This window comes from Watersipora subatra, chromosome 3, assembly GCF_963576615.1.
Source record: "Watersipora subatra chromosome 3, tzWatSuba1.1, whole genome shotgun sequence".
NCBI lineage: Eukaryota > Metazoa > Bryozoa > Gymnolaemata > Cheilostomatida > Watersiporidae > Watersipora > Watersipora subatra.
Window position 1 is genome coordinate 31389231 of NC_088710.1, and position 21590 is coordinate 31410820.

The window sequence follows — 21590 nt, forward strand, 5'->3', positions numbered from 1 at the left end:
ATGTCTGTACATCTGGTAGTCGAGTTTGGTTCAACACTTTTACTGTAAATTAAGAAGGAATAATAATAAAAATCTATATAAGTTGTGAAGCTATTATTAAACAATTTTGAGTGGTCTTTATTATCTGTTCAGCTAAATAGTTGCCTACTGTGAGGTTATACATACACATAACTTCTCAATTATAGTATTGCTGCTAATGTATTCCTTCATACATGCAGAATAAAATATTATTTGTAGGACTTTTACCCATGCTTCTCAATAATAATGTATATAAAATAATAATAATAATGATAGTAGTAATAATAATAATGTATATAGAATAATAATGATAATAATAGTAATAATAATAATAATGTATATAGAATAATGATGATAATAATAGTAATAATAATAATAATGTATATAGAATAATGATGATAATAATAGTAATAATAATAATAATGTATATAGAATAATGATGATAATAATAGTAATAATAATAATAATGTATATAGAATAATGATGATAAAAATAGTAATAATAATAATAATGTATATAGAATAATGATGATAATAATAGTAATAATAATAATAATGTATATAGAATAATGATGATAATAATAGTAATAATAATAATAAAGTCTCATATAAGTGACATTTGATACACTGAATAACTATTGTACTTCTATTTACAGTATGATCTCATATCCACAAGTACAAGTCATCCCTAATCTGGCTGGTTCAGTACAGATTGTTACAATAGCAACATTTGTATGACTGTATGTACAGTTAGTGTGCTAAGATAGGAATTTGACCCTTCTATCTATATATATAAAATTAGCTTTATTCGAAAAAAACCAGAAGTGTGGGAACTAAAAACTTCAAAGGGAACTTCCATTGATGTTTTTATGTAACAGGTGGTTTGTAAATTCTGTAGAGAGCTAATTAAAATGTTAGTAATCTCTGTCCAGCCATTTAGTGAGTGAGAAAAACGGACATGGTTGAAGTTTTTATTCAAGCCCTAAATTAATGATAAGACATTTTATTTTTTGACTTCAAATAACTACTGAACATTTTGAACAGCTGAGTAGATCAATATTCTGTCAATTTTGATTTATTGATTTTTACTCTTCTGTCTATCTAAATTTATCTATCATTGTTTCACTAGGATATTTGTAAATTGGATGGTTCTGCTCATCATCCAACTTTATATCTGACTGTATGTATAGGTGAGTTCACGATATATTTGATGATTACGAATTGTTGCTTCCTTCAATATTACTATTACTATGTCTTCTTTACTATTGATAGAGTATAACCAAGCTGTCCAGAGGGTTGAGTCAGCTCAACCAGATTTAAACTTCAGTCAAGTCAGCTATCATAAAACAGTGTTTAGTTAGGATTCCTCTATAGTCGTGCTGGAGATGTTTCCATTCTGCTCACCTACTACCATCCACTCAATAACCTGTTATTACTGAATTATTACTGAGTATTTAATGATTATTAAAGATGAAACCATACAAAATTTTAATAGCTTTTATCAGAAATTACCGGTATTTTTCTATCATTTGCGATTTTATGTGTCATTTGAGGCAATCTGACTGCCAGGATGTTTCAAGATTAAAATCGACAAAACTTGAGCGCAATGAAAATGCTCAGAAGAAAATACTTTTTTATCATTTGCCATTGTTTGTGATATTTGAGGTGATCTGACTGCCAGGATGTTTCAAGATTAAAATCGACAAAACTTGAGCGCAATGAAAATGCTCAGAAGAAAATAATTTTTTATCATTTGCCATTGTTTGTGATATTTGAGGTGATCTGACTGCCAGGATGTTTCAAGATTAAAATCGACAAAACTTGATCGCAATGAAAATGCTCAGAAGAAAATACTTTTTTATCATTTGCCATTATTTGTGACATTTGAGGCGATCTGACTGCCAGGATGTTTCAAGATTAAAATCGACAAAACTTGATCGCAATGAAAATGCTCAGAAGAAAATACTTTTTTATCATTTGCCATTGTTTGTGACATTTGAGGTGATCTGACTGCCAGGATGTTTCAAGATTAAAATCGACAAAACTTGATCACAATGAAAATGCTCAGAAGAAAATACTTTTTTATCATTTGCCATTGTTTGTGACATTTGAGGCGATCTGACTGCCAGGATGTTTCAAGATTAAAATCGACAAAACTTGATCGCAATGAAAATGCTCAGAAGAAAATACATGCCAGAATGATGTCACTAGTTTCGAGCTGCATGTTTCTCTTGTTTTTGATATTAACTATTGTGTTCTAGTTGTAACGTTATGCACCTCTATTTTGTCAGCCTCCTTGCCAATGTGCAACTATTATAGACGCCGTTATTGCACTTTTACGTGAATCCGCTATAAAATTCTGCCGATTTCAATCTTGAAACATCCTGGCAGTCAGACCACTTTAAACATAAAAAACATTTGCAAATGATAGAAAAATACTGATACTTTCTGATAAAATCACCTAAATGTAATGAAAGTTCATTATTAACTATAAACAATTTCTGGCTGTTTGTAGAAGAAGAGTGCCTCAGGTATTACTTTGTTTCAAGTACCGCAATGATTGATGTATTTAGGTAATGGGGCTGTGATTGGTTGTTTGCCATATGAATCAGAAAGCCAAAATAATCTAACTATGTTAGGCAGTTGCTTTGGTATCTGCACTCCTAGTACTGCTGGTACTCAAATCTGTGTTGATTTAAAAAGACAACTCCAAATGACACACAGCTTAGCTTACTTTTGCAGGTTTCTTTACCTTAGTGGTTTGATACATTATTTCAAATGCCTAATCATATATTTTTAATTATTGTTCAACTACAATTTTCAATCGCTCAATAATTAAGAATTTTCAATTATTGTTAATTACTGTATATGTAGCTGTTGCCTGATTGTCATTTTATTGAATTCAGACGATGTCTGTATTAAATTTTGTTTGTGTGGCTCCAGAGGCTAAAACCTGCTACCAATGTTCAGCGCATGCTTTGGGTGGTATCATCACTAAAATCGCTATATTGTTGCTAGCTGTGAACGCGTTTGCATCGCTTCTCTCCCATTGGCTAACTATGTTATCACTGAGCACTAATTCTTTATTTCGGAAAAAATTACTGGAAATAAAAAGATTCCCGCAACAATAATTATTTGGCAGCTACAATTGTAAACAGAATTTATAAATAATTAAGGATGAGTAACAGTGGCTTCATTACACAATATAATTACATGTATACTAGCTGTGCTTGCGTTGCCCGGGTAATAAAAAAGTCTTTGGACAGAAAACTGATTTGTATTTAACATATAACAACATTTGCCATTCTAACTTTCAAACTACATATCATGAGAAAAATGTTTTGTCTTATAAACAATGAGAAGTAGTGAGAGTTGCTCGCTATTAGCCTGCGCGCTATCAGCCGGTACGTTTAATCAACGATATACAGCCCCCCATATATTAGGGGGCTGTATATCATTGGTTTAATAATGTGAGTGAACAGCTTCTCGTGTTGTTATGCTATGACCCAAATCGCAAATCTGTTGGGTAATTGCTCTCATATACGCACTGATTTATATTGGCAAAGTAGCAATTTAATTTCTGTGGTCTATTGGATAGAGCGTCGGTCTAGTAAACGGTAGGTTCCGAGATCGAATCTTCTTCGGTACGGAATCTGTATCTCAAAATTTTAAGATCTATTATAGCCGGAAAGCTTCCACACATACTTGGAGAAATATATACATTGTATATGTATACAGTTAGAAGATAGATAAAGATAATATTTATATACAGTGTATTACTATTGCTGACATTATTAAAGAACATGGCGAGTCGGTTTTGAACGTTCTCAAGAAAATATCAGCAAGCATGATTGGTTAAATGTTCCTTGATGCATTTCAGTGCCCCCAAACATCCACCTACGGCTTAAGGCTATATGGTTCTATTTCCTGCCTGCCAGACCATGTCGGTTGGTCATAAAAAATTCGCTAAAACTAATTCTAGTCAAAACAATTTTAGGGAATGATTATAAGGGAAAAGATTTAATTGTTTTTTTTAAATACATTGTTTATCTACCATCATGTTTAGTTGGTATGCTATGTTCCTTCATTAGCTATAGCCTATCATGACGTGAAAAAAATTTGCTAAAACTTAGACAATTCTCTGATGAAAGCGTAACTATTGAAAAGGCGTCTGAACCTCAAGACTGATATATTTCTCACAGCAAAACTGTCTCACTTCTCTTCGTCTGCTGTTAATCATAGTCAACAAAAGTTTTGGATAACAGGAGACGATAATTACTGTTTAATTAACCCTTAATCTCCCTGCCTTTCTTCTGCTCTATAAAAATAATGCAATCATTACCTATTTGTGCTGGAATTTACAGAAGAGCAGGCGGCCACTTGATTGCTTCAGATTGCTATCTGCCTGTGAAATCTCTCCTCGCTGCACTTGCCATGCCAAGACTGACTCAAAACTGCAGAGCTGCTCTTTTTATGATAGCAGTTTCATAGCTTCCCTTCAGGTGGCTCCATTTCGCTTCTCATATATTACCCTAACTTCCTGTTTGCTTGCAGACAGCTAATTATGAGTTTCGCAAAACAAAAGAGTTTTCACAGTTTCCGGAATTTCCGCAATTATGTCAAGGATGGCTAACGACAGATGAGATATAAAAATCTACATTGACTTTACAATAATAGGTTATAATATAGACCGATAAGATAATTTCTGTTAAAACTGTTGAAGACCTTCATGTAAGACCTTCATTTGAGTGCTGGCTTTAGAATGGAATAAGGCTGTCTAGTCAGTTTGATTTGGGCTGCTGCCGACAATAGGTAGGCATCTAGCAGACCATGTAGACAAGCTATTATCTTACCCTTCAATTATCGGTTTTGAAAGCAAACCTGCAAACCTAGTAAAAGAGAGAGATGATTCCTAGGTTTGGTGAGGAGAATGAGCAAATTAAAACATTCTAGCAAGGTTATTGTTTCGTTTATCATAGATCTACCTCTCACTGACTATTTACTGCTAGCAAGGTTCTTGTTCCGTTTATCATAGATCTACCTCTCACTGACTGTTTATTGCTAGCAAGGTTCTTGTTCCGTTTATCATAGATCTACTTCTTACTGACTGTTTACTGCTAGCAAGGTTCTTGTTCCGTTTATCATAGATCTACCTCTCACTGACTGTTTACTGCTAGCAAGGTTTTTGTTCCGTTTATCATAGATCTACCTCTTACTGACTGTTTACTGCTAGCAAGGTTCTTGTTCCATTTATCATAGATCTACCTCTTACTGACTGTTTACTGCTAGCAAGGTTCTTATTCCGTTTATCATAGATCTACCTCTCACTGACTATTTACTGATTAAAAGAATAAGTTAGAAACCTCAAGCCAACCAGCTTAGCTCTGAGTTTACACCATTTTATTCTCAACACATTTTTTGAGAAAACTCTTTCACATGCAGCTCAAGCTACCTTTCTGTTGACCCTAATATAATCACATATAGTATAATATTATACAATAATATTGTAGTAGTATTACAGTATAATATAATATTATACTATAATGTAATATTATAGTATAATAGTATTATAAAATATCGTAATGGTAACAAGTAATGAGCTCAGTGTCTCTCATAAACAGATAGACAGACAGATAGATAGTTAGAGAGAGATGGTTAGACAAATAGACAAATAGACAGATCGATAGATGGATAGATAGAATGGATAGATAGATAGACAGACAGATAGATATATAGATAGATATATAGATAGATAGATAGACAGACAGACAGATAGATAGATAGATATATACAGATAGATAGTTAGACAGACAGGTAGATCGTTAGACAGATAAAGATAGATAGTTAGGCAGATAAAGATAGATAGTTAGGCAGATGAATAGATAGATAGTTAGGTAGATAAAGATAGATAGTAGGCAGATAAAGATAGATAGTTAGGTAGATAAAGATAGATAGTTAGGCAGATAAAGATAGATAGTTAGGCAGATAAAGATAGATAGTTAGGCAAATAAAGATAGATAGTTAGGTAGATAAAGATAGATAGTTAGGTAGATAAAGATAGATAGTTAGGCAGATAAAGATAGATAGTTAGGCAGATAAAGATAGATAGTTAGGCAAATAAAGATAGATAGTTAGGTAGATAAAGATAGATAGTTAGGTAGATAAAGATAGATAGTTAGGCAGATAAAGATAGATAGTAGGCAGATAAAGATAGATAGTTAGGTAGATAAAGATAGATAGTTAGGCAGATAAAGATAGATAGTTAGGCAGATAAAGATAGATAGTTAGGCAAATAAAGATAGATAGTTAGGCAGATAAAGATAGATAGTAGGCAGATAAAGATAGATAGTTAGGTAGATAAAGATAGATAGTTAGGCAGATAAAGATAGATAGTTAGGCAGATAAAGATAGATAGTTAGGCAAATAAAGATAGATAGTTAGGTAGATAAAGATAGATAGTTAGGTAGATAAAGATAGATAGTTAGGCAGATAAAGATAGATAGTTAGGCAGATAAAGATAGATAGTAGGCAGATAAAGATAGATAGTTAGGTAGATAAAGATAGATAGTTAGGCAGATAAAGATAGATAGTTAGGCAGATAAAGATAGATAGTTAGGCAAATAAAGATAGATAGTTAGGCAGATAAAGATAGATAGTTAGGTAGATAAAGATACATGTAGATAGTTAGACAGATAAAGATAGATAGTTAGACAGATAGAGATAGATAGTAGGCAGATAAAGATAGATAGTTAGGCAGATAAAGATAGATAGTTAGGCAGATAAAGATAGATAGTTAGACAGATAAAGATAGATAGTTAGGCAGATAAAGATAGATAGTTAGGCAGATAAAGATAGATAGTTAGGCAGATAAAGATAGATAGTTAGACAGATAAAGATAGATAGTTAGGCAGATAAAGATAGATAGTTAGGCAGATAAAGATAGATAGTTAGGCAGATGAATAGATAGATAGTTAGGTAGATAAAGATAGATAGTAGGCAGATAAAGATAGATAGTTAGGTAGATAAAGATAGATAGTTAGGCAGATAAAGATAGATAGTTAGGCAGATAAAGATAGATAGTTAGGCAAATAAAGATAGATAGTTAGGTAGATAAAGATAGATAGTTAGGTAGATAAAGATAGATAGTTAGGCAGATAAAGATAGATAGTTAGGCAGATAAAGATAGATAGTAGGCAGATAAAGATAGATAGTTAGGTAGATAAAGATAGATAGTTAGGTAGATAAAGATAGATAGTTAGGTAGATAAAGATAGATAGTTAGGCAGATAAAGATAGATAGTTAGGCAGATAACGATAGATAGTTAGGCAGATAAAGATAGATAGTTAGACAGATAAAGATAGATAGTTAGGTAGATAAAGATAGATAGTTAGGTAGATAAAGATAGATAGTTAGGCAGATAAAGATAGATAGTTAGGTAGATAAAGATAGATAGTTAGGCAGATAAAGATAGATAGTTAGGCAGATAAAGATAGATAGTTAGGCAAATAAAGATAGATAGTTAGGCAGATAAAGATAGATAGTAGGCAGATAAAGATAGATAGTTAGGTAGATAAAGATAGATAGTTAGGCAGATAAAGATAGATAGTTAGGCAGATAAAGATAGATAGTTAGGCAAATAAAGATAGATAGTTAGGTAGATAAAGATAGATAGTTAGGTAGATAAAGATAGATAGTTAGGCAGATAAAGATAGATAGTTAGGCAGATAAAGATAGATAGTAGGCAGATAAAGATAGATAGTTAGGTAGATAAAGATAGATAGTTAGGCAGATAAAGATAGATAGTTAGGCAGATAAAGATAGATAGTAGGCAGATAAAGATAGATAGTTAGGTAGATAAAGATAGATAGTTAGGTAGATAAAGATAGATAGTTAGGCAGATAAAGATAGATAGTTAGGCAGATAAAGATAGATAGTTAGGCAGATAACGATAGATAGTTAGGCAGATAAAGATAGATAGTTAGGTAGATAAAGATAGATAGTTAGGTAGATAAAGATAGATAGTTAGGCAGATAAAGATAGATAGTAGGCAGATAAAGATAGATAGTTAGGTAGATAAAGATAGATAGTTAGGCAGATAACGATAGATAGTTAGGCAGATAAAGATAGATAGTTAGGCAAATAAAGATAGATAGTTAGGCAGATAAAGATAGATAGTAGGCAGATAAAGATAGATAGTTAGGTAGATAAAGATAGATAGTTAGGCAGATAAAGATAGATAGTTAGGCAGATAAAGATAGATAGTTAGGCAAATAAAGATAGATAGTTAGGTAGATAAAGATAGATAGTTAGGTAGATAAAGATAGATAGTTAGGCAGATAAAGATAGATAGTTAGGCAGATAAAGATAGATAGTAGGCAGATAAAGATAGATAGTTAGGTAGATAAAGATAGATAGTTAGGCAGATAAAGATAGATAGTTAGGCAGATAAAGATAGATAGTTAGGCAAATAAAGATAGATAGTTAGGCAGATAAAGATAGATAGTTAGGTAGATAAAGATACATGTAGATAGTTAGACAGATAAAGATAGATAGTTAGACAGATAGAGATAGATAGTAGGCAGATAAAGATAGATAGTTAGGCAGATAAAGATAGATAGTTAGGCAGATAAAGATAGATAGTTAGACAGATAAAGATAGATAGTTAGGCAGATAAAGATAGATAGTTAGGCAGATAAAGATAGATAGTTAGGCAGATAAAGATAGATAGTTAGACAGATAAAGATAGATAGTTCGGCAGATAAAGATAGATAGTTAGGCAGATAAAGATAGATAGTTAGGCAGATGAATAGATAGATAGTTAGGTAGATAAAGATAGATAGTAGGCAGATAAAGATAGATAGTTAGGTAGATAAAGATAGATAGTTAGGCAGATAAAGATAGATAGTTAGGCAAATAAAGATAGATAGTTAGGTAGATAAAGATAGATAGTTAGGTAGATAAAGATAGATAGTTAGGCAGATAAAGATAGATAGTTAGGCAGATAAAGATAGATAGTAGGCAGATAAAGATAGATAGTTAGGTAGATAAAGATAGATAGTTAGGCAGATAAAGATAGATAGTTAGGCAGATAAAGATAGATAGTTAGGCAGATAAAGATAGATAGTTAGGCAGATAAAGATAGATAGTTAGGTAGATAAAGATACATGTAGATAGTTAGACAGATAAAGATAGATAGTTAGACAGATAGAGATAGATAGTAGGCAGATAAAGATAGATAGTTAGGCAGATAAAGATAGATAGTTAGGCAGATAAAGATAGATAGTTAGACAGATAAAGATAGATAGTTAGGCAGATAAAGATAGATAGTTAGGCAGATAAAGATAGATAGTTAGGCAGATAAAGATAGATAGTTAGACAGATAAAGATAGATAGTTAGGCAGATAAAGATAGATAGTTAGGCAGATAAAGATAGATAGTTAGGCAGATAAAGATAGATAGTTAGGCAAATAAAGATAGATAGTTAGGCAGATAAAGATAGATAGTTAGGTAGATAAAGATAGATAGTTAGGCAGATAAAGATAGATAGTTAGGCAGATAAAGATACATGTAGATAGTTAGACAGATAAAGATAGATAGTTAGACAGATAGAGATAGATAGTAGGCAGATAAAGATAGATAGTTAGGCAGATAAAGATAGATAGTTAGGTAGATAAAGATAGATAGTTAGGCAGATAAAGATAGATAGTTAGGTAGATAAAGATACATGTAGATAGTTAGACAGATAAAGATAGATAGTTAGACAGATAGAGATAGATAGTAGGCAGATAAAGATAGATAGTTAGGTAGATAAAGATAGATAGTTAGGTAGATAAAGATAGATAGTTAGGCAGATAAAGATAGATAGTTAGGCAGATAAAGATAGATAGTTAGGCAGATAAAGATAGATAGTTAGGCAGATAAAGATAGATAGTTAGGCAGATAAAGATAGATAGTTAGGCAGATAAAGATAGATAGTTAGGTAGATAAAGATAGATAGTTAGGCAGATAAAGATAGATAGTTAGGCAGATAAAGATAGATAGTTAGGCAGATAACGATAGATAGTTAGGCAGATAAAGATAGATAGTTAGACAGATAAAGATAGATAGTTAGGTAGATAAAGATAGATAGTTAGGTAGATAAAGATAGATAGTTAGGCAGATAAAGATAGATAGTTAGGTAGATAAAGATAGATAGTTAGGCAGATAAAGATAGATAGTTAGGTAGATAAAGATAGATAGTTAGGTAGATAAAGATAGATAGTTAGGCAGATAAAGATAGATAGTTAGGCAGATAAAGATAGATAGTAGGCAGATAAAGATAGATAGTTAGGTAGATAAAGATAGATAGTTAGGCAGATAAAGATAGATAGTTAGGCAGATAAAGATAGATAGTTAGGCAGATAAAGATAGATAGTTAGGCAGATAAAGATAGATAGTTAGGTAGATAAAGATACATGTAGATAGTTAGACAGATAAAGATAGATAGTTAGACAGATAGAGATAGATAGTAGGCAGATAAAGATAGATAGTTAGGCAGATAAAGATAGATAGTTAGGCAGATAAAGATAGATAGTTAGACAGATAAAGATAGATAGTTAGGCAGATAAAGATAGATAGTTAGGCAGATAAAGATAGATAGTTAGGCAGATAAAGATAGAAAGTTAGACAGATAAAGATAGATAGTTAGGCAGATAAAGATAGATAGTTAGGCAGATAAAGATAGATAGTTAGGCAGATAAAGATAGATAGTTAGGCAAATAAAGATAGATAGTTAGGCAGATAAAGATAGATAGTTAGGTAGATAAAGATAGATAGTTAGGCAGATAAAGATAGATAGTTAGGCAGATAAAGATAGATAGTTAGGCAGATAAAGATAGATAGTTAGACAGATAAAGATAGATAGTTAGGCAGATAAAGATAGATAGTTAGGCAGATAAAGATAGATAGTTAGGCAGATAAAGATAGATAGTTAGGCAAATAAAGATAGATAGTTAGGCAGATAAAGATAGATAGTTAGGTAGATAAAGATAGATAGTTAGGCAGATAAAGATAGATAGTTAGGCAGATAAAGATACATGTAGATAGTTAGACAGATAAAGATAGATAGTTAGACAGATAGAGATAGATAGTAGGCAGATAAAGATAGATAGTTAGGCAGATAAAGATAGATAGTTAGGTAGATAAAGATAGATAGTTAGGCAGATAAAGATAGATAGTTAGGTAGATAAAGATACATGTAGATAGTTAGACAGATAAAGATAGATAGTTAGACAGATAGAGATAGATAGTAGGCAGATAAAGATAGATAGTTAGGTAGATAAAGATAGATAGTTAGGTAGATAAAGATAGATAGTTAGGCAGATAAAGATAGATAGTTAGGCAGATAAAGATAGATAGTTAGGCAGATAAAGATAGATAGTTAGGCAGATAAAGATAGATAGTTAGGCAGATAAAGATAGATAGTTAGGCAGATAAAGATAGATAGTTAGGTAGATAAAGATAGATAGTTAGGCAGATAAAGATAGATAGTTAGGCAGATAAAGATAGATAGTTAGGCAGATAACGATAGATAGTTAGGCAGATAAAGATAGATAGTTAGACAGATAAAGATAGATAGTTAGGTAGATAAAGATAGATAGTTAGGTAGATAAAGATAGATAGTTAGGCAGATAAAGATAGATAGTTAGGTAGATAAAGATAGATAGTTAGGCAGATAAAGATAGATAGTTAGGCAGATAAAGATAGATAGTTAGGCAGATAAAGATAGATAGTTAGACAGATAAAGATAGATAGTTAGGTAGATAAAGATAGATAGTTAGGCAGATAGACTGACGGATAGACAGAAAAATGTGAGCTTTATTTACACCTCTCAATGCTGTTTAAATCAAATTAGACCATGAGACAAAAACAAAGAACATATAATAAATTATGAATATTGAAAGAAAAAGCTCTTTTTATATAACGCTGCTCTATAATGTAAATTAGCAAGGTGTTGGTGTCTGGTATAAAGTGTGGTAGATATTCTTGAGAAGTAGTAATGTAAGGATGGTCATAGCTGGCCTAGTCTGTGTTTTACGAGTTACTGCCGGAGGGGAGAGAAACCTGAGCTACAGCGTGAGAACATATAATACTGTAGTGAGTTGCAGGAGTGATTCATTTACAATGCTCAACTTTTTATAGGGGATCATGAGTACTTCATGATTTACAAGGCTGTCGTTCGCAGGAATAACTGTGTTTATGAAAGTGTCGATTACGAGCGATGATAACCGACATAGACCAGCTCGTGTTTTCAATAGTGAATAGCCGGTTCCCACGACACCCTGGGTCCAACCTGGAAACTTGGGATCATCTTATTACAGTTATAAGATGATGGATTGATGACAGAGGTATGTTATATAACTCAATCGTGTTCACCATGCTAATTCAACAAGTTATTGTATACTCCACCTGTCTCATTCACATAAGTAGGAGTTTCTAAAAGTGGTTAGTAATTAGGTCATAAACAGCACTAGTGTTGTCAGCATCTACAGCAAGCAGCATGTTGACAACACTAGTGCTGTTAAAGGGCCCTCGCATTTTGCATGAGTAACTTTTTTACAACTTTCAAGTCCAGCGTAAACTATATCCAGAATATTTGTGTTTATACTTTTACAAATATAACACACATTGTTTTCTATTCCGTGAGATAACATACTACATCCACCATCGTATGTTTCAGTTTAAGAACTTTCTGTTACTATAACCTTCAATTCGCTATCCCGACTCCTCAACACTACTATTAGATTACCTACTTTAAAACACATTAAATTTTGTTCAATTCATTCAGTAATTCCTGATTTCTGTTTTCCTTTTTTTGAATTCTTTTTACATATAATGAAAAGCATCATTGTGCTGATGATTACTACTACCAACAAGCTATACATACATGTTATATGCTATAAATACATGCTATATGCTATACATACATGTTATATGCTATAAATACATGCTGTATGCTATACATACATGTTATATGCTATAAATACATGCTATATGCTATACATACATGTTATATGCTATAAATACATGCTATATGCTATACATACATGCTATATGCTATACATACATGCAACAAAAGGTTATACAAATAAGATTATTATAATTATTATAACAATTGTTTACATCCCTGCCATAATATAATTAGCAATCTACTATATTAGAACTAACTTTTCCAAATTAATCTAAAAAATAAAATATATTAACCCAAAAAATATTTTGATTTAAGAAAACAAGTTAATATGGAAAATTAGTTTGCTTGTAAACTAAATGACCATGGTACATCTAGTAGGTTCCAAACAAAAATATTTGAAGGACAAAATGTATATTTGCTAATTTTCCCATTTGACTATAGACTGTTTTTCTTCTTTTTTAAAGTTAATAGTACGACAGCCAGTATTTCAAATCTATAGACTTTATTTGCGTTATGTGCCATGTTATATTTAGCCTTGACCTATTTGAATAACATATAAAATACCTTGTAGCATTAATAAAGCCCATATGAATTTACCCGTGCAAGTAAATCACTTTTAAGCTTTTAAGCCTGTCTAACTCATTTTCACAACAATGATGACATAATAGCTAAAAAACTAACTGCTAAAGATTTGTGTTTTTTCAGCTGTCTTTGATATAATTATGTACAATTTGGTTAGATTTGATTGTTTGTATTGTGTTTTATATTACATAGTAACAGTTAAAAAGTTTTTCCATTTTTTTAATGAGCATTTCACTGATTTGCTCCACCTGTGACAAGCTTATTATATATGTCATTAAGACAAGCACCTGTAGGATCCTGTCACACTCTTTCCTGGGTGTTGGTAAAAAACCTAAGCCGTTGACTGTAATTCAGTTCTGGTGGCTCTGGTCAATAAGGGGTGACATTATTCAAGTTTCACAATCGATGTAACTTGTGTAGCTGTAACAGAGGTCACGGGAGGTCACATTGGAGACAGGTCAGCTAATAGCATGGCATGTCAAAATTAAGGACCAAAAATTCATTCATAATAAGTTTTCAAATATGAGTTATCAATTTATTACTAATAAATAAAGAAAATAAATAAAGAAAATGAATAAAATAAAATTTGGGGCTCAACTAAAAATGTGCTGACAAGCTCGCTGTCTGCCGAGCAAAACCAGGCACCATAAAATATTAAGTATTGCTGACACTGTTTAGCCATCAAGCCATAAGCCTAATCTGTTAGGACACCCAGCCATTTCCCGTGAGTTATTTTATAAGACGATACGCAATAAACGGCAGACTTTAATAAGCTCGCAACCACACTGTCTAAACTTATCTGCCTTCTGCGAATGTTCGACTGAGATGTGTGTCCCCAAAATGTTGAAACAAACAATTAACTCTATGTCCCACTCAATTACCATGATTGCATTTCTTTGATCTCGTTATAAATGATCAGTAAAGTGCCTGAATGAGTGATGAATTTGACAAAGTCGCGACAGAGTCTGTCCTCTGCTCGCCATTTTCTGTTTGCTGTACAATCACTCCGACACGACTTCCCTACTTGTGCGTGATTATGACTGTTTATTGCTGTTTATGGCTCGATCAATCTACACGACTAAATTACTCCATCAAACGCTTGAATATCATTTTATGAGGGCATCTCACGGGTCTTTGATATTATTAGCTCTGATCAAGTGCCCTCTATTCAGTTCACTGTGACTGACTACAAGTATAATCTAGGAGAACTTGTCTCCGCTTGGCTCTTCACGTTTTAGAGGATGCCGGAAGGTTTCAATCAAATCCTATGTATCGTATTTTCTTGTAGTTGATTGAACCTCATGAGCTAAATCGTGATAAGCTACCAAGTGCTGCTGGGGGTCAAGTGAGGTCACATCAGCTTTTTACTTCCCGTTTCTCTAGTCTGAAATGGGACCAAATGAACATAATCCTTACTATAATAAGAGCCATGTCCGCTTGTTCGTTTGTCTGAAACCAGGTTTGGATGTTGGGAGAAAAGATTGCGTCGCACAGGATTTGAACTCTCACATTTGGCTTTGCAAACAAGCGCGATACCATCTTCCTGCATTTCGAAATGAGTGTACATATATTGTAGTTACTCTACCTACTGATCTCATACTAGTAACTAGTGAACAGTACTAGAAGAACAGCGAGACACGTGCATAACCATAACATGTAACCTATAGGGTTACTAGATTACATAAGGTCACCACTTATAAGTTACTAGGCCTAGTAGGTCTAGGAACCTATAAGGGGGACTACATACCTGCACACAAAGACGGTACCTACCGGTAGAGGTTGTAGACATTCTGGCAAACACTTTGTATTTAAAGGTGAAGGTTGCTTGCTTAATAGCTTAATTCTCGCATCTGCATTTTCAAACTATATACTTATAGCCACAAATGATGTACCTACAGTTAAAAACTAGATGTTTGTATTGAATAGTCTTGTATCCAATATTAGATATTGAATACTTGAAGGTAAAGCCATACAAAAGACAAACATATAAAAAAATATACCTGTATCATGTTAAAATTTTTGATGAATAAAATATTACTACATGTTAAGTTGGAGAGCATATTTAGTATAATTTTAAGATCATATTAATATATGTACCGCATCTACTAATGTGATATAACATGTCATTATATATGTGCATATATATAATCACATGGGTAAGAGGCAAAAATACTTATCTAAAAATCCGTAGGCCTACAAATCTGTTTTGAGCAACCGCACTCTTCAAGTGACATATTATTTTACTCTCTTGAAATTCTATATTTGCTATAGAATTCTCGTTAGTCACCATTTTAATAATATTAACTATATATATGTAAATATAAAATATATAAATATATATTATATATAGGGAATTGCTGCCAATAAAATAATATACATATATATATATATAAGTATAAAATAGGGGCATGTATAGGCTATGTGTGTATGTATAAAGTACTTTCATATACACAAACATAGATACTTATATTATCTAGCAGTATGTTGATGCCCAAACATAGACTAGGTCCCTTTCAGATTTTCATCTTAACTGCTATGAGTTCAGGTACTTCATGTTCAACACAAAAGTAAACAATTTTATAGTTTCAATATAGATTTCACATAGATAATTAAATATATTGAATTTCATGTATTCTCTTTCATTCACTTCTTTACAGCAATCTGTTAGGCTCCGCCCACCCGGTGATCAGAGTTATAAGAGTCGGCTATTATTGGCCAGTCGGTTGCTGATTGGACGGTGACACTGAGTAATTGCTAAGGGGAACTCTGGTGTAGAATAAAAGGCCATGGACTTGAGAAGTTTGCCATATTATTGACATAGCATTATTTTGGATGAACCAGTCATGCTGTCAGAAAATACACAATTCATATGTCCGACAGCCACCGAGAAGCTGACAGAGTCATTGGAGTTCACTGGTAACCACCACAGCCCTCTCTCCTCCTCCAGCTGTGATGAAGATGACACTAAGAGCTGCTTTTCAAGAAAAGGTAAGAAAGCCTTTCCCATTACAGTGTCTAGTAAAAACAAACGTAATGCAACCGTTTGTTACAGATATTAAATATACATCTATATGTATAATATATTTAAATATATAACTATATTGTACTTTAATATTGGCTCTTAAAACTATAGAGCATTTCACAGAATGCCATTTTGAAACAAAATGCTTAGAATTGTTATTCGGAGTGTCTTGTTTGGAAGTGGCATAAAACTTACAATATAACTTAAATATGTTAAGTATCTATGTTAGGGTTCATGTTTATCACCTAAACTGCTGTAGCCCTATGTTCAGGTGGCCAGCGAACTGAACTGATTCCAGCAGGAAATAGCAACTTGTTACCAGTGGCTTAATTGTTCACTGGTCAGGCGCTACAGACCATTAAACCACAGCTCCTTGTGTTCAATATTGGTCTAGAACTTAACACACCAAACATATGAGAAATTTTTAGCTATAATATATTAAATTGCTAAATAACTTATGGGTTTACGGCTTATAATAACATTAGCCTTAGTTTCAACTTCACTATAAAAAACTAAATTATGTCCTTTGTAAAGTTTGCTCTTCCACAGAAAGTTTTTCCACTAAACAGCAGGTCGCCTGGCTACTCGTCTTTCCACTAGACCGCAGATAGCCTGGTTACCCGGTTTAACGAGCCTATAAGAAATGTGTTTATAAATCATAGCTTCTGCTTACCGGAGCTCACTCGCGACTCGGCATGAAATTTTATGTTTGAAGCGTGGTGCAGATCCGGTAAAATAAAAATGTGACAACTTCTAAAAACTAGTGGAAGTACCATTGTGACAATCATCAGGTAGTTGCATTAGCAACAATTAGTTTTAATGTAATAATCCATAACAAATATCCTTTTGGATTAAATTCAGTTTCGGCAGTTTTTTAAAATTAGTTTTTATTATTTTTTGGTCGAAATGGATTTACCTGCCTCGCTAAAATAAAAGCTTTATGGTCAGAAGCAATGCAGCTGTGTAGGCCTATCACATCTGGTCAGTGCGTTAAACTTAGAATCACATTGTTTTAGTTTGTATAGCATAAATAGTATTGAGTTGGTAGGATGTAAAAAGGATTGTCATAAATATGCAATGATGAACTTAATCAGTGTTTCTAAAGAAGCGACTAAATTTACCCGCCGACAAAACAACCATAGCATTGATCTCACATCTGATCAGCATGCTGCTGTAATTTTAAAGAGTGCTGACCCAACAGCCGAGTAATGAATAGCTTTCATAGTCTTAACTTTATTTATTTTTTACCTAAAAACTAAGGTAACAGTTCCATTACTTTGGAATTATTATCATTAGCTACTTTCGACAGACTCTTCAAAGACCACTTTTCACATTTTCCCATCATTTCGATGATTGACTAAAAGTTCCAGACCATCCATAACGCGACTGCAGAAGGAGATGTTGCATCGCTGCTGACATATTTACAACCGCTGTCTGCTAAATAGCAGACTCTAATCTCGTCGGGCTGCTCATTTAATCTGAGTGTCGGCTGACTTAAGAGTTCCATCGCGTTGCAATTAGTGCAGGCGTGAGCCGTATCGTCTCTCACAAATGTTCACTAATTAAAATAGCTCATCTATTCATTTCATAAAGAGAGTTTGACTTAATGGGATATTGGTTACAATTGTTGACGGGCCTATTGTTTGATATTTGTGCAATCAGTTGGCTCTTTTGGACGATCTAATTCGAAGTGATGCCAATAATAGTAGTGAGTATTTTCATACAAATATCGTAAACCACTCATCCATCAAATCAACACCTGATCAGGGTGTACACAGCCTATCATTTCATATCTCACTTTCTCAACTCTGTGTTTACAAAACACTAGAATTAATTAATTGAAAAGCTCAACTGCCTCATCAGTTCTTTTGTGGCCAATATAAAACAGGAGATGAAAGCGGAGGCCATTTCGAAAAGCAAACAGTAAACAGATTTTATTTGATTTCCTACAATAAGATGTTTCATTTATCTTAATATCAATGATGATGTACAATTGATGCGCAAGGAAGTCCTTTCTCCGGCTACACAATTGGAGTTACCCTAAACACCTGAATAATGAATAGGGACTGCCACCCCAGCTGCTCCCTTTGGTCTCTCTTGCTTTTCTAGTTAAAAACTCCCTTCGATGAGTCATTTACATGAGGCATTAATTCCTCTCACTCGGTTGCTCTGTAATTGCGTGCTGTTACAATAGCTGTTACAATAGCTGTTACAATAGCTGTTACAATACTGATTAACAAAACAAAACAACAATTATAGACTCAAGCGGCAGCAGCTGGGACAGCTATCAGGTCAGCACGTGCTTAAAAACTATGATTGTTTGGAATTTGATTTAGCCTCTTATGAAATTCTTGTAGGTGATGTCGGGCTACAAGATGAAAGCATTCGAAGATACAGAACGGCCTTCACACGCGAACAGCTGGGGTTGCTCGAAAAAGAGTTTCTCAAAGAGAACTACGTATCGCGACCAAAACGGTGTGAGCTCGCAGCGAAGCTCGGCCTGCCAGAAAGCACGATCAAGGTGTGTATCTCTGTTTCCTCTCTTATTCTACTCACCAATCAGCAGTAAGAAATAGCCTTATGAGCTATTATACACGATGTTTCCATGAAGCGGTTTATCCGTGAGTTTACATCATCCACATGGTGGAAACAGCTAAAATCTGCGAGTCAAGCGAGGAAATCATTCATATTTTGATTTCGCTTTGACCTATGACCTGTGGTGTAAAAATCTTTATTTTTTTAACAAAGCGCAAGCGTTAATCCGCACCATGTAAATGTCCATTAAGACATTTATCGCTCAGTAACTCAACCCAACCTCACATCATCCGTGTGATAAAAACATCACAATGTATACCCTCGTGTACTAAAGAGCAGTATATTTAAAAGAATTAAAAAGAGTTGCATGAAGCAAACCAGAATTTGACATTAAAAGGAGCAAAATAATAAGTTTGTTAAATATTTACACATTTCTACCAAAATGCGGTAAAAAATTTGGTGGAAAGATATATTTCAGCCATGAATAATAGATTTTGTATGCAGTAGCTACTCCCAACAACAGCATAACAAGGTATTTAATTATTTCAGATGGATGTTCGAAAAGGAATAGTTCAGATTTTTAAATTCTTTTTCCATTGCAAACCGCAAATATCAGTAAGTGGTAGCCTTAGGACCTGCAAAGCTAATACATTTTTTGGTTCAACTTGCAGCAATAACTTAGGATTCGTCTCCCTTCTTTAGGTTTGGTTTCAAAACCGAAGAATGAAAGACAAAAGACAGCGTATGACAGTAGCTTGGCCATACGGGCTGACAGATCCTGGCATATACGCCTACCTAATGACAGCGGCAGCCCACGCCAACATGAACGGTTATCCTTATCCCGCTCTACAATCAGCAATGCAAACAGTTACCTCTCCTTTCAACCCGTACTATACAGCAGGAGCCGTAACTCCTAGCATACGTCCTCCTTACTCACCGTATAACCAGAGCACCGCTGCCGGTGTCAGAGACACTCTATTCCACAAGTCGAACAGTTTATTGGACACTATGTCTGGTTTATCACACGCCTCGCTACTTCACCAATCTATAGCCAAAAATCCTCCACATTATGGGGCTATACCTCACAGTCACTCTAGCCCTAGTAGTCTTGTGACAACAGCCAATCAGGCACCGCCGTCTGCTAGCGGTCTTTTAGGATCAATATTTCAGCCATTTAAAGAATGAGATCTTATACGAAATGCATTTTACATATACATGTATATGATATCTATTATAGTGTATTTTATATAGGATATTTGTATATGATATTTGTCATACGAGTACATTATATATATATGGGACTTACCACACAAGTATGTATATTGTATATACTATATTTGTATATGAGTACATTGTATATTAAGGGTTCTTTTTTAATTAGTTAACAGACCTTGAACATGACCTTGAATATGACCTTGAATATGATCTCAAACAGTGATTATTGTCACCATCATCATCAGTCTTTTTTAATAGTATATTTATTTTATTTAGCATCAAGACAGTTGTATATCTTTAAAATGCCATGTACGTGACACCGCTGGTCAATCCACAAAAAACCATGACTATCATATAAAACATTTTATTTTTTTGCTATATAAATATATGACTTATAATATGTATTACAGACTATTGCTTGTAGAAATGCGTTCAAAACATAAAAAATAGAATGAACCATTGTGGAAACTTAAGAATTTGTTTGTAGAAATGCTACAATGTACAATGTATATACAATGTAGGCTACATTGGAAATACATTGTAGACAATTTTGTTTGTAGAAATGTGTTAAAAAACATTAAAAAATAGAATGAACCGTTGGTGAAACTTAAGAATGTTTAGGTTCGCTAAAATCGTTGGCTCTGCAAGATCAAGCATGCTGACATGTTGTAGATAGAAAGGCTGCCATTGCTGATGAGTCAGCGTTTAGCGTAACGTAGGTCAACAAATAGCCTGAGGTAGTATGTAAACTTAACCTCTGTTCATTCTATGCGGTCTCTTGATTGTCATCGAGTCCATTGCTAATTGTCAATGCGGTTCAGTTAATTGCTCAACAACAAGTTATTAAAAACTTGAAATAATGATAGCATGATAGCTTCTGATAGGTGGTTGGCCATAAACACTTGTAATTTGCATGTTCAATAGTCACTTTATCAAAAGAAACATTTAGTTTTCAATTTAGCAGATTGAAATATACACAAAACAAAGAGGTGACAATGAGCACAAGACCTCATATAAAATATCAAACGAATAGTATAAATTTTTATATGATGGCCTGAGGCTATACATGAGCTCGTTCAGATTTATGCCTTTTTCCATGTCAACATGAGCTTCAGCTAAAATATATTGCTATTAGAAAAGTACGTCAATATGAGATCTAACAAATAATAACTATTCATTACAAAAATAATGATTATTTATTACAAAAACAATTATTATTCATATTAAAAATAATGACAGCACTTTTACTGGAATGCTAAGTCTTATCTCA

General features: G+C 33.2%; 1 protein-coding gene across 1 annotated transcript; it reads left to right on the plus strand.

Annotated features, from left to right (window-relative positions):
• The first annotated feature begins 16376 nt into the window (after positions 1–16376).
• Positions 16377–20660, plus strand: LOC137391346 (segmentation protein even-skipped-like). The gene is made up of 3 exons (XM_068077792.1): positions 16377–16536; positions 18928–19091; positions 19808–20660. Exons 1-3 carry the CDS (start codon positions 16392–16394, stop codon positions 20288–20290), a joined length of 792 nt encoding a protein of 263 aa, XP_067933893.1. The 5' UTR covers positions 16377–16391; the 3' UTR covers positions 20291–20660.
• Positions 20661–21590: the final 930 nt, after the last annotated feature.